At 38.0% G+C, this 18,298-nt stretch overlaps 1 protein-coding gene across 1 annotated transcript in view; it reads left to right on the forward strand.

Annotated features, from left to right (window-relative positions):
* Positions 1-17,844, forward strand: part of LOC129378964 (cadherin-12-like) — a 137,385-nt gene extending 119,541 nt beyond the window's left edge. The window contains exons 9-12 of the mRNA XM_055059470.1: positions 2,546-2,667; positions 9,982-10,099; positions 11,699-11,950; positions 16,512-17,844. Coding sequence (XP_054915445.1) covers positions 2,546-2,667; positions 9,982-10,099; positions 11,699-11,950; positions 16,512-17,023 — 1,004 coding nt within the window. The 3' untranslated portion in view covers positions 17,024-17,844. The remainder of the gene's footprint in view (positions 1-2,545; positions 2,668-9,981; positions 10,100-11,698; positions 11,951-16,511) is intronic.
* Positions 17,845-18,298: the final 454 nt, after the last annotated feature.

The following is an 18,298-nucleotide window of genomic DNA, read 5'->3' on the forward strand; positions in this document are numbered from 1 at the left end:
TCAGAGATTCTTCATCCATCTTAACCGCGAACTCCAACATGGCTGCCGTTCATATAAACATTAGTGGTTGCACCCTTAATCAGCAGATGTGCTTATAGTGCCCAGAAGTTACTTCAACATATTTTTACTCATGTAAAACTAAAAAGTAGCCATCCAAGAAATTACTCAATCAAGAGTAAAAAAGGTTTTGGTAAAAAAGTGGACTAAAATATAAATGTATGTAGAAATGTTGATATTTTAATGGGTAAATTGAAAACAATAGTAATAATTTAAATAACTGCAATAATTACAATATCAGACAAAAATCTATTACTTTCAATATAGAACTGAAGAAGCTGGTTAAAACAAGCTTGTTCTCCATTTAGTGAAGTTACTCACAGTGGGTCGAATATACAGACATTTTGCTCAAGTAAGAGCAGCAATACTGCATAATGAAGTCACTCAAGTAAAAGTAAAATTTGCAACACAATCAAAATACTCCTAAAAGTGTAATTGTTTTTTCCAAAATATTACTCAAGTTAATGTTACCAGTTTCTATTTGTTGCTATTGACAGCTGGCCAACTTTTCCTCACAACTGTGATTCTATGACACAATGCCTGACAGTACAAATTGTTGAGATTTCTGCTGGTATTGTCTTGTATTGCTAACTGTAATTAGCCTCCCTATTGAGCACAATAATTAGCAAATCCCAATGGTTTTTCCCCAACATGCAACTGGAACACTGTAAATTGGGGATGACGTCAATCGCAGATCCGACTGGAATTATTGAGGTAAATAGAACGGGGCAATAACTGGAGCCTGCAGCAGCCTGAGACGCCTCTGCATTGCTGTTTTTCAAAAAGCCCTAGTAGGTCATTGTAGACATTTGTTGTGATTACTACCTACATCCTTTATTTAACAGTCCAAAAATTATAGAATATGCAAATTTTCAATACAGCTTTCTCCAACACTGGAAACTGCCTTTTACTTTACAAACCTTGAAGAGTTTTTATCTGTCCGGTCAACCCCAAACGCTGCAGTCATGCATCAAAAAGACAGCGGTGTATTTTGTCCTATCCCGAGGCGCAGTCTGTGTTGCTTAGGGTGTGCTAAGGAAGAGCACAAACTGCAGAAAAAGATTGTTGTTTGCCAATTAAACCCAAATCAAATTTTTAGGGAGTGAAAAACAGCAGGAAGATCTATTAAATGCAGTAATAACCTTCACTGCTTGCAATTAGAAAGTGCTTTCAAACTCCTATTTAAGTCAAATGAAAATTTGTCTCATCGTTTTCATGAAGTTTTGACTTGTGAGTTTGCGCAATGATTTTGTCAGCGGTGGCACTTTCACAAGATTAAAATTCCACATCTATCTGCGCTTGATTGCTTGTAAAAATCCAGACTGTTCTACTAAAAAGAACCTAATTAAAACAAGTGAAGTTCAGCAACCAAGCAGTTCATGCTGACAACTTTATCACTAATTTTTGAAGCATTTCTTGGCAATGCAGTGTTGTAACTCTCAGTGTAATGAAATGGAGCAGTGGGTTTGTGGAGTTGAAGAGCTGATGCAGAAAAGACTGGAAGACATCCATTGTGCTATTGCTCCCTCAAGTGGTACCAACGATGTACTACTTTTCTTATAAGTTTTATAAGTCTTTCAAACGACAGAAGAACATTTTGCTTTTCAGCACCTAGAAGTGAGCGGCTTTAAAGCCCAATATTACAGACTTTATGACCTAAGAGAGCATAAAAATCATTTTGAAGGCAGATCCAGAGATTCTTTGCTGGATGAGCATAAATGTTAGTGTCTGGGTCAGCGGAGAGCAGCAAATCCCATGCTCTTTGTCATAGCAGGGTTGGGAAGATTGCTTTTTCCATCAAGGTCAGAGTCGGGTTGACATCTGAGCCTGCTCCTCCAATCCCTTCAAGATGACTACACAACCCTGTTCTCAAGCCCCGCCACCACCGCCACGCCAAACCCAGCCAACACACAGTGCATACCTCCACACACACTAAGCCTCCCACTGCACAACAAAACCCACTTCCACATCAAATCCATAAAGTTTTCCACTTGCACAGAGGGAACATTTCCCTTTTGTGTCCCTGCTGGGAGGCAACGGTGTAGCAAACAAGCCTGAATTCTGGTTGGTCTCACTCAGTGGGGCTTTCAAACTGTAATTAAAGTGGGCGGCACATTTTATTGCTTGAACCAGAGGGGGAAAAGTATTTAAAGAAATTTCAGCAAACTTTTATAAACCTGCACTTTTTTAGATGGGCGTAAAATTTATAATTTGCAAAATAGGAGCATCTGGGCATTTTATGTCCCAACATCTCCTGGACGCATTAGAAGTTAAACGGGGTGATTCACAGTGCATCTCTTCAAGGACGCTCTGACTGCATATTGGAGCGCTGCAGCCTCTTTAACCAGTCAGCCATTCCGTTGCAACAGTGATAAAACCGCATGCTTGGCTGTGTCATAAAGCGGTAGTCCTGCAGACGTCCACTTGGTGTCAGTGCTGTGAAAAAGGGGGAAAAAAAAGGTTTCTTGTTTTGTGCTCCTGTCTGCAGACAGTCCAGTAATGACCAGCCGAGTGGCCGTCACGGTGCACGTCCTGGACATAAACGAGTTCCCGCCTGAACTGGCCAGTCCTTATGAGACCTTCGTATGTGAAAACGCCAAAGTGGGACAGGTACACGCATTATTAACCTCTCTCTGCTCATTTCAGGTTCTTTCGATATGGAAGAAGATCAGGGCCACTGAAACAAAAATGAAATTCTGACTTTAAACTTTGACTTTCACGTCAGAAGAAGAGTTTTTTTTATATAAAAATAATATCAAAGATGGAAAATTATAGAATGAATTCTACACTTGTTAAGCAAAGATGAAGCAAGAATGTAAATACTTTGTAGAAATGACTCATTGTTATTCAGCAGCTTGTAAAAACACCCTCAGGGATCAAGTTTGATCTGACCTTATGAGTCTGTCATGTTGTTTAGAAATTTTACTCCACTGTTTTTTTTCTTTTAATGATGCTTCACTTTTTTGAGGTATGGATGGATGGACACGGTTTTGCAAAGAACCTCTAAGGTGCAACCAAAACATTTTAGTCAAGTTGAAATCTGGATTTTGATTAAGCCGTTCAACACCATGTATGTGTTGTAATTTGAACGTTGTTAAAATTAGAATATTACGTATTAGTGTGGTATTTCTTGCCACTTATTTCAGAAAGCAAACATTTGACAAAAAGATCACATTTTTCCTCCATCATATCTCTGAACACAGAGTTCAGTTGCAGTTGCTTAAATAGAACTTTTTGATGTAGAAGGAATCGAATTGCCCATTTTACAGAGTTCAATTTAGTAGCAGAAGCAATAATAAATGCAGCAGCGTTCTGCACATAACTGCTACCCAGACTGCATTTCAAACTGTATATTTGGGATGCGGCGGGGAATTTGCCAGGGTGCATTGTAAACTACCTGTGCCTGTAAATTAGCCCATTAGCTGGAATCTATATGCAGTTAGTGTTGTGCTGGAGCAGCTTCTCTGGCAGTCCATCAAATCACCGCGGACCCCTTTCATCACGCTGGTCCTTAGGCCTGCTGCAATCAAAACAACGGCTGTGCCCTTCATTTGAAGGCGCCGCCGTCTTTACAGACACGAGAGTCTAACATGTTTTCTTCCCTCATGATTGGGTAGAAACAGCTTTGATGCTTGAGAAGAGCGAGCGTTGCTCCCCTTAACAGATACAAGCTACAAATTTATGGAAAAAAAAAAAAAAAACACTGTTAGAAAACAGTTTGCTCCTCACAAATTCATGTTTATCTTGTTCAGTGAGGTAAAAGTTTCCAACATAAAACTGGTATCTGATTTATTTATTTGTTTTCTTTAGTTTGTGTGAAAAAAAAAACTGAACTAGTGAAATGCACCCTTCATAGAGAAGAAGATGAAGGCCATTGAGAAGAACAATTCTGACTTTTTTCACAATGGCATATATGGGCCATTGTGGATAGAAATAAGAATTAATTCTTTCCATTCAGAAATTGTCAAGGAAAACATTTAAAATGTTCAACTTTTGGAAATCAGAAATTTCTTTATTTTTTTCTAGAAATTTTTTTCCTTATCTATAATGATCCGGATACAGAATTCAGACTTTTTTTTTTCTCCAAATCATTTAAATTGTTTATGCACCATCAGACAAAGCTCGTACTAAAAGGTTTTCTGAGTGGTTAAAGTGCAGGTCTATAAATCCTTTAAAACATTTATGTGATTATGTCTATATGCTAACAACATAACTAAGAATGCTTTGTTTATTTGGACTTTGATAGATGGATGCAGAATTAAAATTCCTTAATGCAGCCAATGGTTAGGCAGTTCAGCTCCACAGTAGAAGCATATTTTCTCTTCTAGAGGTCACCCTGACCTCCACTGCTTTAATTTTAAAAATTATGCTACAGACTGATGTAACAGCTGGCTAAAAATGCTTTGCTGTCTTATTACAGCATGCCTCTGCTTTGTGAGCCTCAATTATAACTTTCAGAGTGCCTGGCATCTGGTTCAGGGGGCTGATGGCTGCTGATTGTTGGAGAAAAGTTTTGTGAGTCAAACTCTTTATGGAGGTTTGAAATTTGTAACACCTGGTCTGAGTAGATGATACCTCTGAACAAGCCAACCCTCTGGAAATCTATAAACGCTGAGAAATGTTATGGGAAATCCTGGATACTTGGAAAAATGAAAAGTCTAGCTTGCTGATAAACAAAGGTCAGACTAAAACGTTTTACTGGAACCCTAGGTATTTGCTTAGTGATCTCAACCCCTTACAAACAGCAAAAGTCACAAATACTTAAGAACTCCAACTTAAACCTATAACTGCCTTTTTAAATGGGTCAAACCCCAAACTTACCTTAATATGGTCTACTGTACAAGCTAATATGTACAGGCTTATTTATCACCAATCTTAGTGGGACAACCAATCAATCTCAAGGAAAATAAATTGGCTGCTTTGCAAACATTTTCCCCATATTTCAGAGCTACATGTATGATAAAAATGATGATCTGTAAACTATTAACATGTTACTGTTTTTGCAAATGTGCAGAACGCTGGAGAGCAAAAAGACGATTCTTTTACATGCCAACCACAGCTACAATGTCATTGTAGAATAATTCTGTTAACAAAATAAACCTGAAGATGTAGGTATTATTCATTAAGTGCAGTGTTTCACACCAAAGTAGAACATGCAGAAAAACTTGTGAATAATGAGTCAAAATCACTCATATTCCTTTATTCCTCACTCTGTCTACTAAAATGGTTTATTAGTTATTAGTTTAAACACCTTTTATATTGATGTTCAGTCAGAAAGTTTGTTTGTGGGTCACCTTTTTAACTGCACCAAAGCATTCTGCATTCTGCAGCACATCTGCATGTCAAGGCTGTCAAAGACAAGCTAACATAACTGACCTACTTCCCTCTCCTTTTTTTTAACTAAAACTTTTTCCCGACCTTGTCGTCTAGTTGTGGTCGTGTTGGCAATTAATAGCAAAGTACTGTGTCCTTTTGTCTTTAACATATCATTTGTACATTTAAGATTTAGAGCATTGCATTGGTAACTTGACAGCTAAAACCGATGCGAATCATTGTCAACGAGCAGGATCTTATGACATCACACTTCAACATTTTCATGCATTCATGATGTCTTAATAAAGTTCAGAAGGGTATAGTATATATCTGGTAGTTATCTGCCCCCAAATAATTATTTGAAACCAAAACTTTTGCACAGATCTCATGCAATCCTGCAGCAATGCACAGACCTAAATTAAAATTCATTTATTTATCATCTATCCCCTGTTTTTACCGTAATTTAACCTTCACTCCATCTCTTCATTTCCTTTATGCCTCCTTCCTCACCCACTCCATGTTTTCCTGCAGCGTTTCCACAGCGTGATTTCACCAGGTGTTGCACACAGCTGGGGAACGATAAAAAATTGTTGATCTGCTTCTTGAAAAAGAAAAAAAAAATCCATGGTATACCTCCCCCCAATGATTATCTGCACCGGCACAGTTGAAATAGACACACAATGCCTGTTTTGGAGTGCCTCATGCTGTGGCCCTTCTGATTGAAAATAATCTGTAACCATGATGAAACCAAGCACAGGAAATCAATATTTTTTTTCACGTAAATGTGTGCCTCGAAACAAGAAAAAGCCTGGAAATTTGCAGGTGAAAAGAATCAGAGTCGATGGAGTTACATAAAGCAGGTCTCTTCCTTAATTTTACAAATAATGGTTCACATTATCAGTTGGTCAAGTGTGTAATGGGACAAAGCAGAAAGAAAACATAAAACAAGTCCCTCCCTTTTGGCTGTATTTAACAGAGACAGTTCTCTAATGTGTTTCTGCTATTTAAGGTATTTGCTGTGCCATATTGAAATGCTAAACTGGCGAATCAGCCCATTATGCAGGAGTAATTACACTGATATTTACACCATTTAGCAAGCATCCTTATCTTTCTTTGCCTCCAATGCAGCCGAGTGTGAAAGCAAAATACATTTGAAGCTTTCACATATACAATGGAACGCAGTAATGAGCAGCTGCAGCCGTGACAGCCACACTCATGATCACAGGTGGGGTGGGAAGTGTTTCTGAGTGAAGCAAAGGGGGAGTTTTCCAAGACAAATTCTAATTAAAGAGCAAGAGCTTTGCTGTTTCGGCTGTTCCTGCCTGCAGTGTTAAGCAGCATTCAGTGCATCAAAGATGTGTGCCAAATTACAAAGATGCATTTAAGAAACTTTTTTTAAAACCAAATACCACCTGCTGAAGTGTCTGGGAAAAAAAAGCAATTCCCTTGACTACCCAATCATTGCAAAACCATTTGCTTAACAGCTGGTTAATTGCTACTGCAACATGCTTCAAAAGAAAAAAAAGAAAAAGAAAAGAGAAAACACAGAAGCTGCTTGAAATTTACCATTTCTGGAACATCCTGAGTATTTTCCTAATATAAAACTTTGTTTGTAAAAAGAACATGGCCTTCCAGAGTGAAAAAATCTTCAAAGAATAAAAGTTAAGCATTTTAACCTCAAAAATTTGTGTATTGTGGCTGTAATCAAGACTAACAACAATCCTCAGAAATAATTATGGAAAACAGCAACAGCTGCACCTAATGTGGTAAACCCAATCCTTCTCGTCCATGAAGCAAGAAGCGACTGAACTCAGCTGAGACGTAAACTAAGCAGCAAACAGAAAAAGAAATAAAACATTTTAAGAAAATAATAAAAATGTTGTAAGTGGAGAAGAAAAACAAACTAACGGCTGAAACTCTGTTCAGTTTCTGTTGTCCGACAAGCGAGGTTCAGCAGTTAAAACACCATCACAAGTGCCAGCAGGAAGTGAGTCCCTGTCAGCAGTTATCTAAAAAATAAGACAGTTATTCAAGGAAATATTTCATTATACGCTACAAAAAAGTAACAATTCTTGCTGTTTTAGCTATTGTTAGCACTTCGACACAGCTAGCTGCATCAAGAAGTGAGAAAATTGACCATTTCAAGCTTCTATCACCAATTACCTAAATATGTTAATTTTGTTTCCTGTATTTTATTATTTTCTTAAGAAAAGGAAATATAAAAGTGACACACTTATTTCTAAAGTGACCTGCAAAATTGTTAGATCAACCAAATTGTTTTGAAATAATTAGAAAATATTTGACACAATCAGATATAATGATTAATATTTTATCCAGATCATATTTAGACTTCCCCAGTTTCATCAAATAAGCAAAATAAAGCTGCAGCTGACCAGACTTCAAATGCTTAAGACTTTTTATTAAATTGTTGCTGCAAAGAAAAGAATATCATATTTTGATGTTGTAAACATCTCAAAAGTTTTTCAGTTTGCTTATTTTACAACTGTTCACTCCAGTTTTCAGTAAATTCAAGTAACATTTTATGGAGTTACGGCCCAAAACACAACTTTCCCCAGTGTCTGTTGTTGGATGGGCTCTTGGTGTCATTTTGACTCACTAATTCAGCACCAAAAAGACAAGCTTAATAAATTAAACTCTAATTAAAGTGACTATTAGCTACAACGGGACATATTCATCACAAAGCTAATCCAGCTCGGCGGAGATCGAAAGTGTGAACTTTACATCCGCTGTGGGGAGCAGAGCAGAACACTCATCCCACCCAGTGTCAGCTTTATCCCCCTACAGGGAATTTTATTCAAATACTGAGAGGGCAAACATGGAGAGCAGTCGAAATAATGTAACACGACAGCAGGGCTGATTAGTCGCTCCTGTTTGTTGGAGGGGGATCTTGGGATGGGCCTGGAGGTCTTCAGCAGGTCAAACCCAGTGACTGAGGAAGAGCAGACTGTGTGCTGCACAGCTGCACTTATCACAGGAGAGAGAGAGTAGAGGGAGAAATATAAGGCATCCCTGAATTTCAACATGCTGGAGAATTAATAGACTTTTTAACTTGGCGTATTTGTTTATGGAGTTAAGCAAAGTAAGCAAGAAACTTTCCATTTAATTTTGTTGGGGTTTTTTTACCCCTCCTCTCAGCTCCCATTTTTGCTTTTTTTTGTTTTGTTTTATCTGTCACAAGTGCAGCACAATGTCTTTGATTACTAAAAAACAGAAGGGACTGGGCTAGAAAAGCACTGGTGCATTAATAGCAAAAGGTTAAAGAGACTGCAGTCTCTGTTTGGGTATATAATCTGAGGTAGTCAGACTGTTCTTGTCACTAGAGGCTGGTGGATCGATCCAAAACATCAATAATATCGGTATCTGTATTGGATTTGATACTAACACAATAAAATTGATTTAGTTTCAGCTTCCCTCTAGAAATGTAGTTTTAGTTTTGTATTCTCAAAAAATACTTTGTTTTCATTTTTTCTCTCTCTCTCTCTCTCTCTCTCTATATATATATATATATATATATATGGGTTTTTTTTTTTCTTTTTTTTTTTTGGAAAATTGTACACAAACTTCTTAATATGTTATTAAAGTAATTTGTGGATACCTATAAATCTACATATTCTGCCTTATGTTTGAAAAAAAGTAATGAATAAAAAAAACATGATTACATATCAAACTTCAATAAAAAAATATTGGTATCAGTATTGGTACCGACGATACGGGCTCTGGATTTAGTTATCGGACTGATACCAAAATATGTAGAATCACACATCTCTACTTGTCACTGCTTCAAATTTTTTGTCTAATATTTTAACAGAATTGAAATAAGACAAAACTAACTTACAAGTAACTTTTCAGTAAGATATGGGACCTTATTTAAGTCAATTTATTTATTATAAAAAAGCACTGCTTCCACTTACATATTCAATTACAAGACGTAAAATGAGGCAGATCTAAGATATTCACATTAGAAACTAGACCACAAATACTTTATAAGAATTTGTGTTTATTCATTGTCTTCATGTTAGTCCCATTTCCTTAACTTTCTGGGATTTGAGGTTCCATCCTGGTGATGGTCTGACTTCAGTCCAGTGTTTTGTTTGGGTGTGTGAACAGCTTTCCGCCTTCACGTATGAGAAGGTAGAAAGTCCCGTAGGCACGAGTAGGAATTACTCAGCCAGCAAGAAAGGAAAAAAAAAAAACTGTGGATAAAAACATCTTTCATGGTAGAGAAACACAGAAAACTGTATTAGAGGAGGAAATACATGAGCTTCTGTCCTTCAACCAGTGAGCAATCCCACTGGTTTTTAAGGAAGTTAATCCATCACACCATATGTTGAGATGATGTAGAAAGTGCTCAGCAGCTGTATCCAACATGACAGGGAGAACCAATCACTGCCAAGTCTCAGGCCTGAAAGGGTTGAAATGCACCGTTGTCAGGACATACTACTGCTTCTATATCATGATGAGAAATATAACTGATTTACTCCAACACAGAAATCTGCACTAAGATTTTGAAATGTCTGGCATTAGCGAGTGGTGCTTAAAGTACACATAAATCTGTATAAATGTGTTATTTCTTTTTTTCATGCCTACTAGGTGATTCAAATCTTCAGTGCAAAAGATCAAGACCTACAGAGTGCTGGGCAACAGTTCTCCTTCAGAACGTCGAAGGAAGACGTCAAGAATAAGAATTTCACAGTTCGAGACTTTGGAAGTAAGTATGTGAATATGAAGGCAAATAAATGATGCAAAACATTTTTAGCTGAGCATTAGGTATTAAAAAACCTGTGCTGAAGCTGTATGAAAAGCATTTGCTTTTATTAAAAATATTAAAACAATTTAATCTCATATTGGTTCCTCAAGAAAGATAAAACCAAATTTTGAAAAATGGAATATTGATCCAGAACAGAAGGCCGAATTCACACTGAAAGGGTTCACTTGAGATAGAATACCAACTGGTCCAAATCTTACTAAAAGGAACAGAAATAATAGATAAATAAAACCAGAACCACAGAAGATTCCACTGAACAAGAGCTGAAGCAAAGACAATGGAAGGATGTGACAATGAATAAGGAAAAATCAAGGCTCCAAATGCTGAGGAAAATGGATACAAACAAAGATCAGGTGGGTCAAGAGATCATGACAAGACCACTGAAAGAAAAACCCACATTATTAATAATCAACGTCATACTGGAGCCATGCAGAACACAAGCGTTCTAACGGCTCTTCGTCCATTTCTACCTCCAGCTAATTAGCTTAAAAATCGCTCAAGATCAAGAGATGGTTGGAGCCAGCAAAAGTTCGTTAGAGTGTCACGTTTCTGTTCTGAAAATAACTTTAAAGCACACGGTGATATGATAAGGCCACGTGTGACACTCTTCAGCGTGAGCTCGCCGAGCCCTTTGAAGTGGAGCCAAAGAGACGTGGAGTGAAAAGTGGGACATGGCAGGATGAGGCCAGGGGAAACGAATGGATTCACCGTCCTTGACAAGCCCAGGTCTGAACCTCTGATCCACTTTTACCTTTTGGACACACTGTCTTTCACTTTCCTGACTGCCAGCAGCCTAGGAAACACGCTCTGCGGATGGAGGCCAGGATCTGATAGGCAGGGACAGGAAATACAAACACTGAAGGCGATGCACAGGTTGAGCCCGGGAGAGAGAGAGAGAGTGAGGCAAACAAAAACCACGGCTGTGCACAACATGCGAGGTGTGTTAAAACGCCTGACCTCCTGTCAGAAAGAGTGCAGGCTTTGTTGGTGCAACAAACTTGTCTTGACAGGGGTCAGACAACGTGGCTGTGTTAGACAGGAAGAGGCAGGTTCGAACCGACATGTCTCCCCTCCCGTGTGTACATTGTCACCCTCTATTCAACTTGCCATCCTTGCACCTCTGGCTGTCTTCTCAACTCGCACCTTTTTCATGCTTTCATCTCTATTTTCCCTGCTAGTACCTATCATAGCTAATTTCAGAATCAATCCTTTCTTTGTGAGCAAAGATATTAGAAAATAAGTCGATCTCAGAGCAGAGGAAGGGTGTGGTTTGGCGATAACTTTAAAAACTTTAATAAGATGAGACTGATATGTAGGCGTTTTCATTTCATTCAAAAGGCATCAAACACTATCAGAAATAAAGTTTCACCTCCCATTCTTGGACTTCTAGACTTTCTCAGAAGTTTGTTTGATTTATTTCAGTTTGTGTTCCCTGAATACCTAACCTGCAAAGATGAAAAATAAGTCCTAGATCTAACCTAGTTCTAATTCAAAACAAGTTCTTTTGAATCGATATGAATCAGCATGCTGCGTCTCTTTCAGACAACACGGCAGGAATTGTGACAAAGCGGAGCGGCTTCAGGCGGCGTATGCAGGAGATCTACTTCCTGCCTGTTGTGATAGAAGACAATGGCTACCCGCCAAAGAGCAGCACGGGGACGCTAACCATTCGTGTGTGTGGCTGCGAATCGGACGGCTCGCTGCTGACATGCAGCGCCGAGGCCATCTTCCTTCCTGTGGGCCTGAGCACAGGAGCTCTCATCGCCATTCTTCTGTGCATCGTCATCTTATTAGGTGAGATCTGGCAGAAAGTGACCCTTTTTCCTTTTTCACCAAGTAAAGAGAGATTTTCTTTAAAGTTAAATTTAATTTCTGGATCAATTTGAAGAAGTAGAATACTTTAGGTTTCAGATAAAATTATGAAAAGTAACCAGTAAGTTTCAAAATGTAAATGTCAGTTCAAGATAGGTTAACTCTTTAGTTTCAGAAAGTAAAAGGTACATTTCTAAAAATGAGTTGAAAGTTCTGGGTCAAAAACAAAAAAACAAACATAAATTGCACAAAAGTAGCTTGATGATTTCAGAAAGTTTCCTGGAAGTGGCATTAGTGATTTCAAAAAGTAACCTCAGTGTTTAAGAAGGTAACCTGCAAGGTGTGTGAAGAATAAAGTGTATTTTCTTATGTTAAAGTTATTTTTTGAAAGAAAATATTTTTCCTGTAAGATCTTGAGATGCCCTAACATGAACCACTAGCAAGAAAATAGAATTGAGTCAGCAGGCGACGAGGAAGATGGCATTTCCAACAAGCTGCGCAAAAACCAACTGACGTTTGAACATCTGTTTTGTTTCTCAATATTTTATCTTCATCTTCTTGTTGGGGTCTCTTCTGTTTTCACTTGTGGGGGCAGTGTCGTCCTGCTTTGCAGTCAGAATGGTGACGACCGGATTCCAGGATAGTGGTATTGATCACCACGTCCAGCTGTTGTCAAAAAGAGAGATGTTGACATTTTATGAAATGTCAAACTACTGACATTTCTATTCCACGGCTATTCATTTGCTGTTGGTGATTTGAGTTGCTACCGAAGACAACGGTTTTCATTTTACAGTTTATTTGTTTGCCATCAAATTAAGCAGAAAATCTAAAAGTGATCTAATTAACAACAGAAAAGATTGTCTTAAAAATATGGGATTATTTGGGTTCCTTTTTTAGGTTTGTCCATTGCCAACTATTTATTACTATTTTTTTCTTTCCAAACAGTTTTCTGCAGATTTCATACGTGAAGGCTGATTAATGTAGATACGTTAAAAGATGTGTACTAAATTCTTCGACATTTAGATGTGCTTCAGCATTTCACTGTAATGTATTTTTGCTTTTTCTCGCCATCAGAGCAGGAATTTTTCCAAGAGCAGCCGGACATAATTAAATCTCCCATATATGATCATTCGTTGGGACATTAAAGATCGGAGGGAGGAACCGCTAAGCTTTATAAATTAAATAACATTTTTCTGCTCTGTCGATGCCTCCCATGCTGCAGCTTTTTATTCTCCTGTCAGGTCATGGTAAAAAGAAGAAAAATATCTCACTTTTTCCTTTAATCTATTGCTATTAATTTTTCCAATTGACCTGCGTATTTCAAGAGAAGTAAAAGGTTTTGTTTTACGGTAAAAATTGTGCTCTAATTTATGTAACATTTACATATTTGATAAACTGTCACCATGTTGTGTTATGAGACATGCACATTTCCTGGCCAAAAACAACCAATCACAGCTGGGAGGAGGGTCATAGTACTGTCAATCACCTTTGTGAAGGTGCTGCTAAATGTGCTAATGACACAAACAACTTACCTTTACATAAAAGATGTTTATCCTCCACCATCGGTGACCATGCAAGCTAGCATTAGCATTCACAACAGGCTCTGCTGGCAGTGTGTGCATGGGCTTGATTGACAGCGCTAAAACCCGCCTCTTGGCTCTGATTGGTTATTTTTAGTTAGCTGTGGGTGCGCTGAAGAAGGCAGAGGAGCTAGATTTTTTTTCTATATATGATAAGCTACGTACTGCAGCTTTATTTTAAGTACTATTACCTTTCCTAATTGACGTCCAACATGGAATTGAAACCCCTTCTCATAATTAATCCCCTTTTTCCACACGCCTTCTGAATGCATTCAGGTGACATATCCACTCATGGCTGAGTGTTTAGTATGTTATCAAGCATAAAAAGGCTTGTAGTGGATTGTGGTGGGTTGCTGCAGAGCTGTCTCAGTGTGTCCTCTCCATCTGAAGGCTGTCTTCAAAGCTCCTGCTTGAGTCAGCCCCTCAAGGCTGAGGCTGATGCCAAACTGTCAGACTGTCCCCGACAAGGGAGGCGGCAGAGAGACTCACACTGTGAGCGTTTCCGCAGAGACACTGAGCAAGATTTGTTGTACCGGGACAAATAATGATGCAAATGAAACAGATTGTTACGAGAGCTTCACTTACCTCCAAACTGATGAGCACGGACAACGTGACGGCTCGGCATGCGACCAGGATGCCCTATATTAACCGTCCTACGGAAGTCTGAAAATTCGCCACTAGGGGGAGCTGCCACACCACAGAAAGGCTGATGAATTCATTTGCAAGTGAAGAAAAGCAGAAAAGTTATATAAAGGAGAGGATTAAAGCAGGAGACCTATTTTTTCAACTTCAATGTATTTATTTGACTCTTTCATTTCACTGACTGATTTCAGAGTTATTCCTTCCATTGCTCCACCGCTGAAGTGCAGCTATATATCACAGAGCCAGAAGAAAAACACATATTTACTGCATTATTCAGAGCACAGACAGACCAAGGGACGCAGAGGGGAGATAGACAGAGTAAGACAGATTGCACTGACAAGGGAGAAGAGAGAGCAGGAAATTTACTGCTTTGCATTGGGAAGAAAACACCACAAGAGTGGTCTATGACGCTCTCTAAAATAAGCTATTTAGGGAACCTCTGAGGGGTTTTTTTTTGTTTCCATGAGTGAAAATTAGCCTCTAATTAATGTTCATGTGGGAATGGATTGGCTACTGATATCAAAGGACAGCAAGGTTTGAAAAAGATACAGTACCAAAATCGCTAAAATGTTCTTGCAATTCAAAGTTCTTTTTATGTCTTTTTACTTTTATTTAATCAGGAAAGTCCCACTGCTGAGACAAATTTCCTCTTTTTCAATCCTAGCCAAAAGGTTTCACAATTAAAATGCCATACAAATAACTAAAAACAATCACAACTCAAAGATTTCATCTCTAGAGCGAGGGATCATAAATTTTTTTATGACCCTTCATTGCCTTTTCCTCCCCCGAAATTGAAATAATAATGCAAATCTCATCATATATAATCATGTATCTGTTTTTCTGTTTTAAGCAATTAGAACCATTACTATTGTTGAAAAGGCTTCCTAACAGAAAATTGTAGTATTTTTTCAAAATTCATCATGTCTTATTCTGCTTTTTTGTTTTCACCTATTTATGGTTGAAACCAAATCAAAACGGCAGGCGTTGGAAAATATCCAGACCCGCAAATATGAATCAGAAATACTTTGGACAAAGCGTACACATCACTTTTGTTTCAACTCACCGTTAAAAGTAGCTCAAATAAAACAAGCGCTGTCTGTGTAATTGAAATAATGAGCTAACTTAGATGCTTGAGCAGGATTCAGAGTCATTTAAAGTCAGGTTTCTGAGTCTGTACTGTAGGCGCAGGGGAGCCTGTGAGTTAATTGCAAATGTCAGTGTGTTAACTTGCTCACTAGAATACAATGTTGATCATCTTACTGCTTCATGTTATAAATGCTAATGAGATAATAAACTCGGATGGAAGAGTTTGCAGGAGCTTTCGGATAAAGAATGACCAGAAAAAAAAAAGATTAATGGCACTAAATAAAATCCAAGATGTACAACCAGGAAATTTCAGACATGTTCATGTTGGGATAAATTCTCAGAATCTTTAAATCATCTGGGAACTGGAAGCTTTTGAAAAAATTGCATTGCCAACAGCTGGCTATGTTAATTGCTAAGTAAGGTGGATGAAAAGTTCTTTAAATATATTTTTTAATTACAAACTGTTCATGAAATAGCCACAGTGGCTGTCAACCTATTGAACAGAACCATGAAATCTGCTTTATAATAATGATAATGTTTAATGTTTGTTATAAGATGTTTTAATTTTTTAGGTGGTTTTGGTTTCTCTGCATTCAGCACACCTGATTTCAATTCATAGCTAAATTAACTCGATCATTTCCATTTGCATGATTGTTTGTATTTCTCGTGTCTCTCTCTGGATGACAAAAGACTTCAGTGGCGCTTTGGTCTCAACTATCCCCTTTTTTTAAGGACAATTTTGTTTACAGAGACTTTAGTGCCATTTTATTTGTTGCTTTATTTATTTTGAATATTTAAAATGTCTTCTAGTTCCAGTAATAAATGTTCACTAGAAATTAAAGTTTGTTCATCTTAGAGAGAGTGTATTTATATTATAATGACATTAATTTAAAATGGTCTCATCGTTATTATCATAACTTCTGGGACGATTTGTGGTCTGGCTAAATATGTTACCGTGACAGACCAAAGTCCAGTTAACATGATTATTGAGAGCATGTAAATCAGTTATCAGGTTCAGAGTTTACACAAGTGAGTTCAGGAATTTTTCAATCTATTATTTAAGAATATGCAATCATCTCATTTTTTGCACTTTCTCTTCGTAATTTGATAAAAAATTTCTTCACCTTTCAATTTTAAATAGAAGTAAACATTGTCGTGCAGTTTGGGAACCCCTGCTACGGAGTACAGTGGAATGACTTCCTAACACCGAGCTTTTTTTACATTTCCTTCCGCAGTTATCGTTGTACTCTACGTGGGATTAAGGCGACAGAAGAAAAAGGAAACCCTCATGTCCTCTAAAGAAGACATCCGAGATAATGTGATCCACTATGACGATGAAGGAGGAGGGGAAGAGGACACGCACGCCTTTGACATGGGGACCCTTCGAAACCCCAAGGTCGTCAAGGAGAACCTGTACCGCAGGGACATCAAGCCCGAGATGCAGCGAGGCCCCAGGCCGCCCGCCTCTCAGGACAGCTCAGACATCCGAGACTTCATCAACCAGCGGCTGAAAGAGCACGACGCGGACAACTCGGCTCCGCCCTACGACTCTTTGGCCACGTACGCCTACGAGGGGGACGGCTCGGTGGCAGAGTCTCTCAGCTCCATCGAGTCGCTCGCAGTAGACTTTGAGGAGGACTACGACTACCTCAGCGACTGGGGGCCTCACTTTAAAACTCTGGCGGGGATCTTTGGAGAGCAGTCAGAAACTCATTCAGATTCGACAAACACAGAGAACACGCACTGATGTTCCTCACGGACTTGAAAAGGGAAGATGTAACATTGTTTTGTTTTTATTTTATATTTTTTTGCTATTGCTTCATATTTTTGTCACCATAGTTTTTCTCCAATGTTTTTGTTTTAAAACTCACTGGTTCTATTTTGTAAGGTCATTTTACAATGTTCAGTCCCAAAATTGTAAAAAAACAACAACAAACAAACAAACAAAACAAAACACAAAAAAATTGTTAACATGATTAGATAGGCAGCCATTCAATTTCTTGTCGATTGAATGTTGTTTAACATCTTGCATTTTGTTTTCTCTTGGGAAGACGCACGGAAATGTTGTCATTTCCTGGAACATCCTTTAAAGTGCCTCAATATAATTGTCGTTTCACCTGCTGTGTCATGGCACATACCCAGTACGCTTCTTCATTTTTCTCATCCCCATAAGTAACAGCTGATTCCGTCAGCGTGCTGTACTGTGCTCAGACTGGCATCGAGACCAATGCCAGAACCTGTGAGGTAAATGAAACGGGCCGAGTTTGCCCAAAGAATCTTCTGAATGTTATTTATTGTTTTATTTATTTATGACTGAGTCTGATCGGATGCTTGTGTATTTATCTATTTATCTCTCAATCATCAATCTGTATTTTTTATTTTTGGAAACACTTGAGGATTTTTGTAATTAATGGAAGAGGCCCATGTGAAAATTGTATGTTTCTGTTAGTTGGATTCTGTAAATAGACTTGTACTAGAGTTGTAAAAAAGATAAAGTTAGGGCTGGCTAAATGCTACAGTTTGGTCATGTAATAAGCACTGTTTTCTTAAATAAATGCCACTTGGACAGAAAAGCTTATTTATGTTTACAATTCCATTTGTCTGCATTAGAAACTTCCCATTCTCATTTTTTAAAATTCCTATTACTAATTTCGGTGACACTGATACCGAGCTTCAGTTTAATACCAGATTTAAATGATCAATATTAATGCTGTTCTTCAGTATCACAGGATCACAAGATTCATCCAATTAACCTAATAATGTTGACAAACTGTTATACTCAATGTTATTGATATTCCATGTCAATTATGTCGAGCTGTGGCTGCAATACTTGAAAAAAAAAAAACAGCTATTTTTCAGTAAAGACAAGTTCTTGTTAACAATGCTTTAATGTTGAACAGTGGGCTAAAAGTGCTAAGCTAATGCTAGCATATTTACGCTGTGGTAAGACTCACTGAAAGCATGACTTGCCAAATTTTTAAATATGATTCATTTGCAAAAAAATAGATAAATATTCCCACTT

The sequence above is a fragment of the Poeciliopsis prolifica genome, unplaced genomic scaffold (genome assembly GCF_027474105.1).
Source record: "Poeciliopsis prolifica strain line A6 unplaced genomic scaffold, Auburn_PproV2 SCAFFOLD054, whole genome shotgun sequence".
Classification (NCBI taxonomy): Eukaryota; Metazoa; Chordata; class Actinopteri; order Cyprinodontiformes; family Poeciliidae; genus Poeciliopsis; species Poeciliopsis prolifica.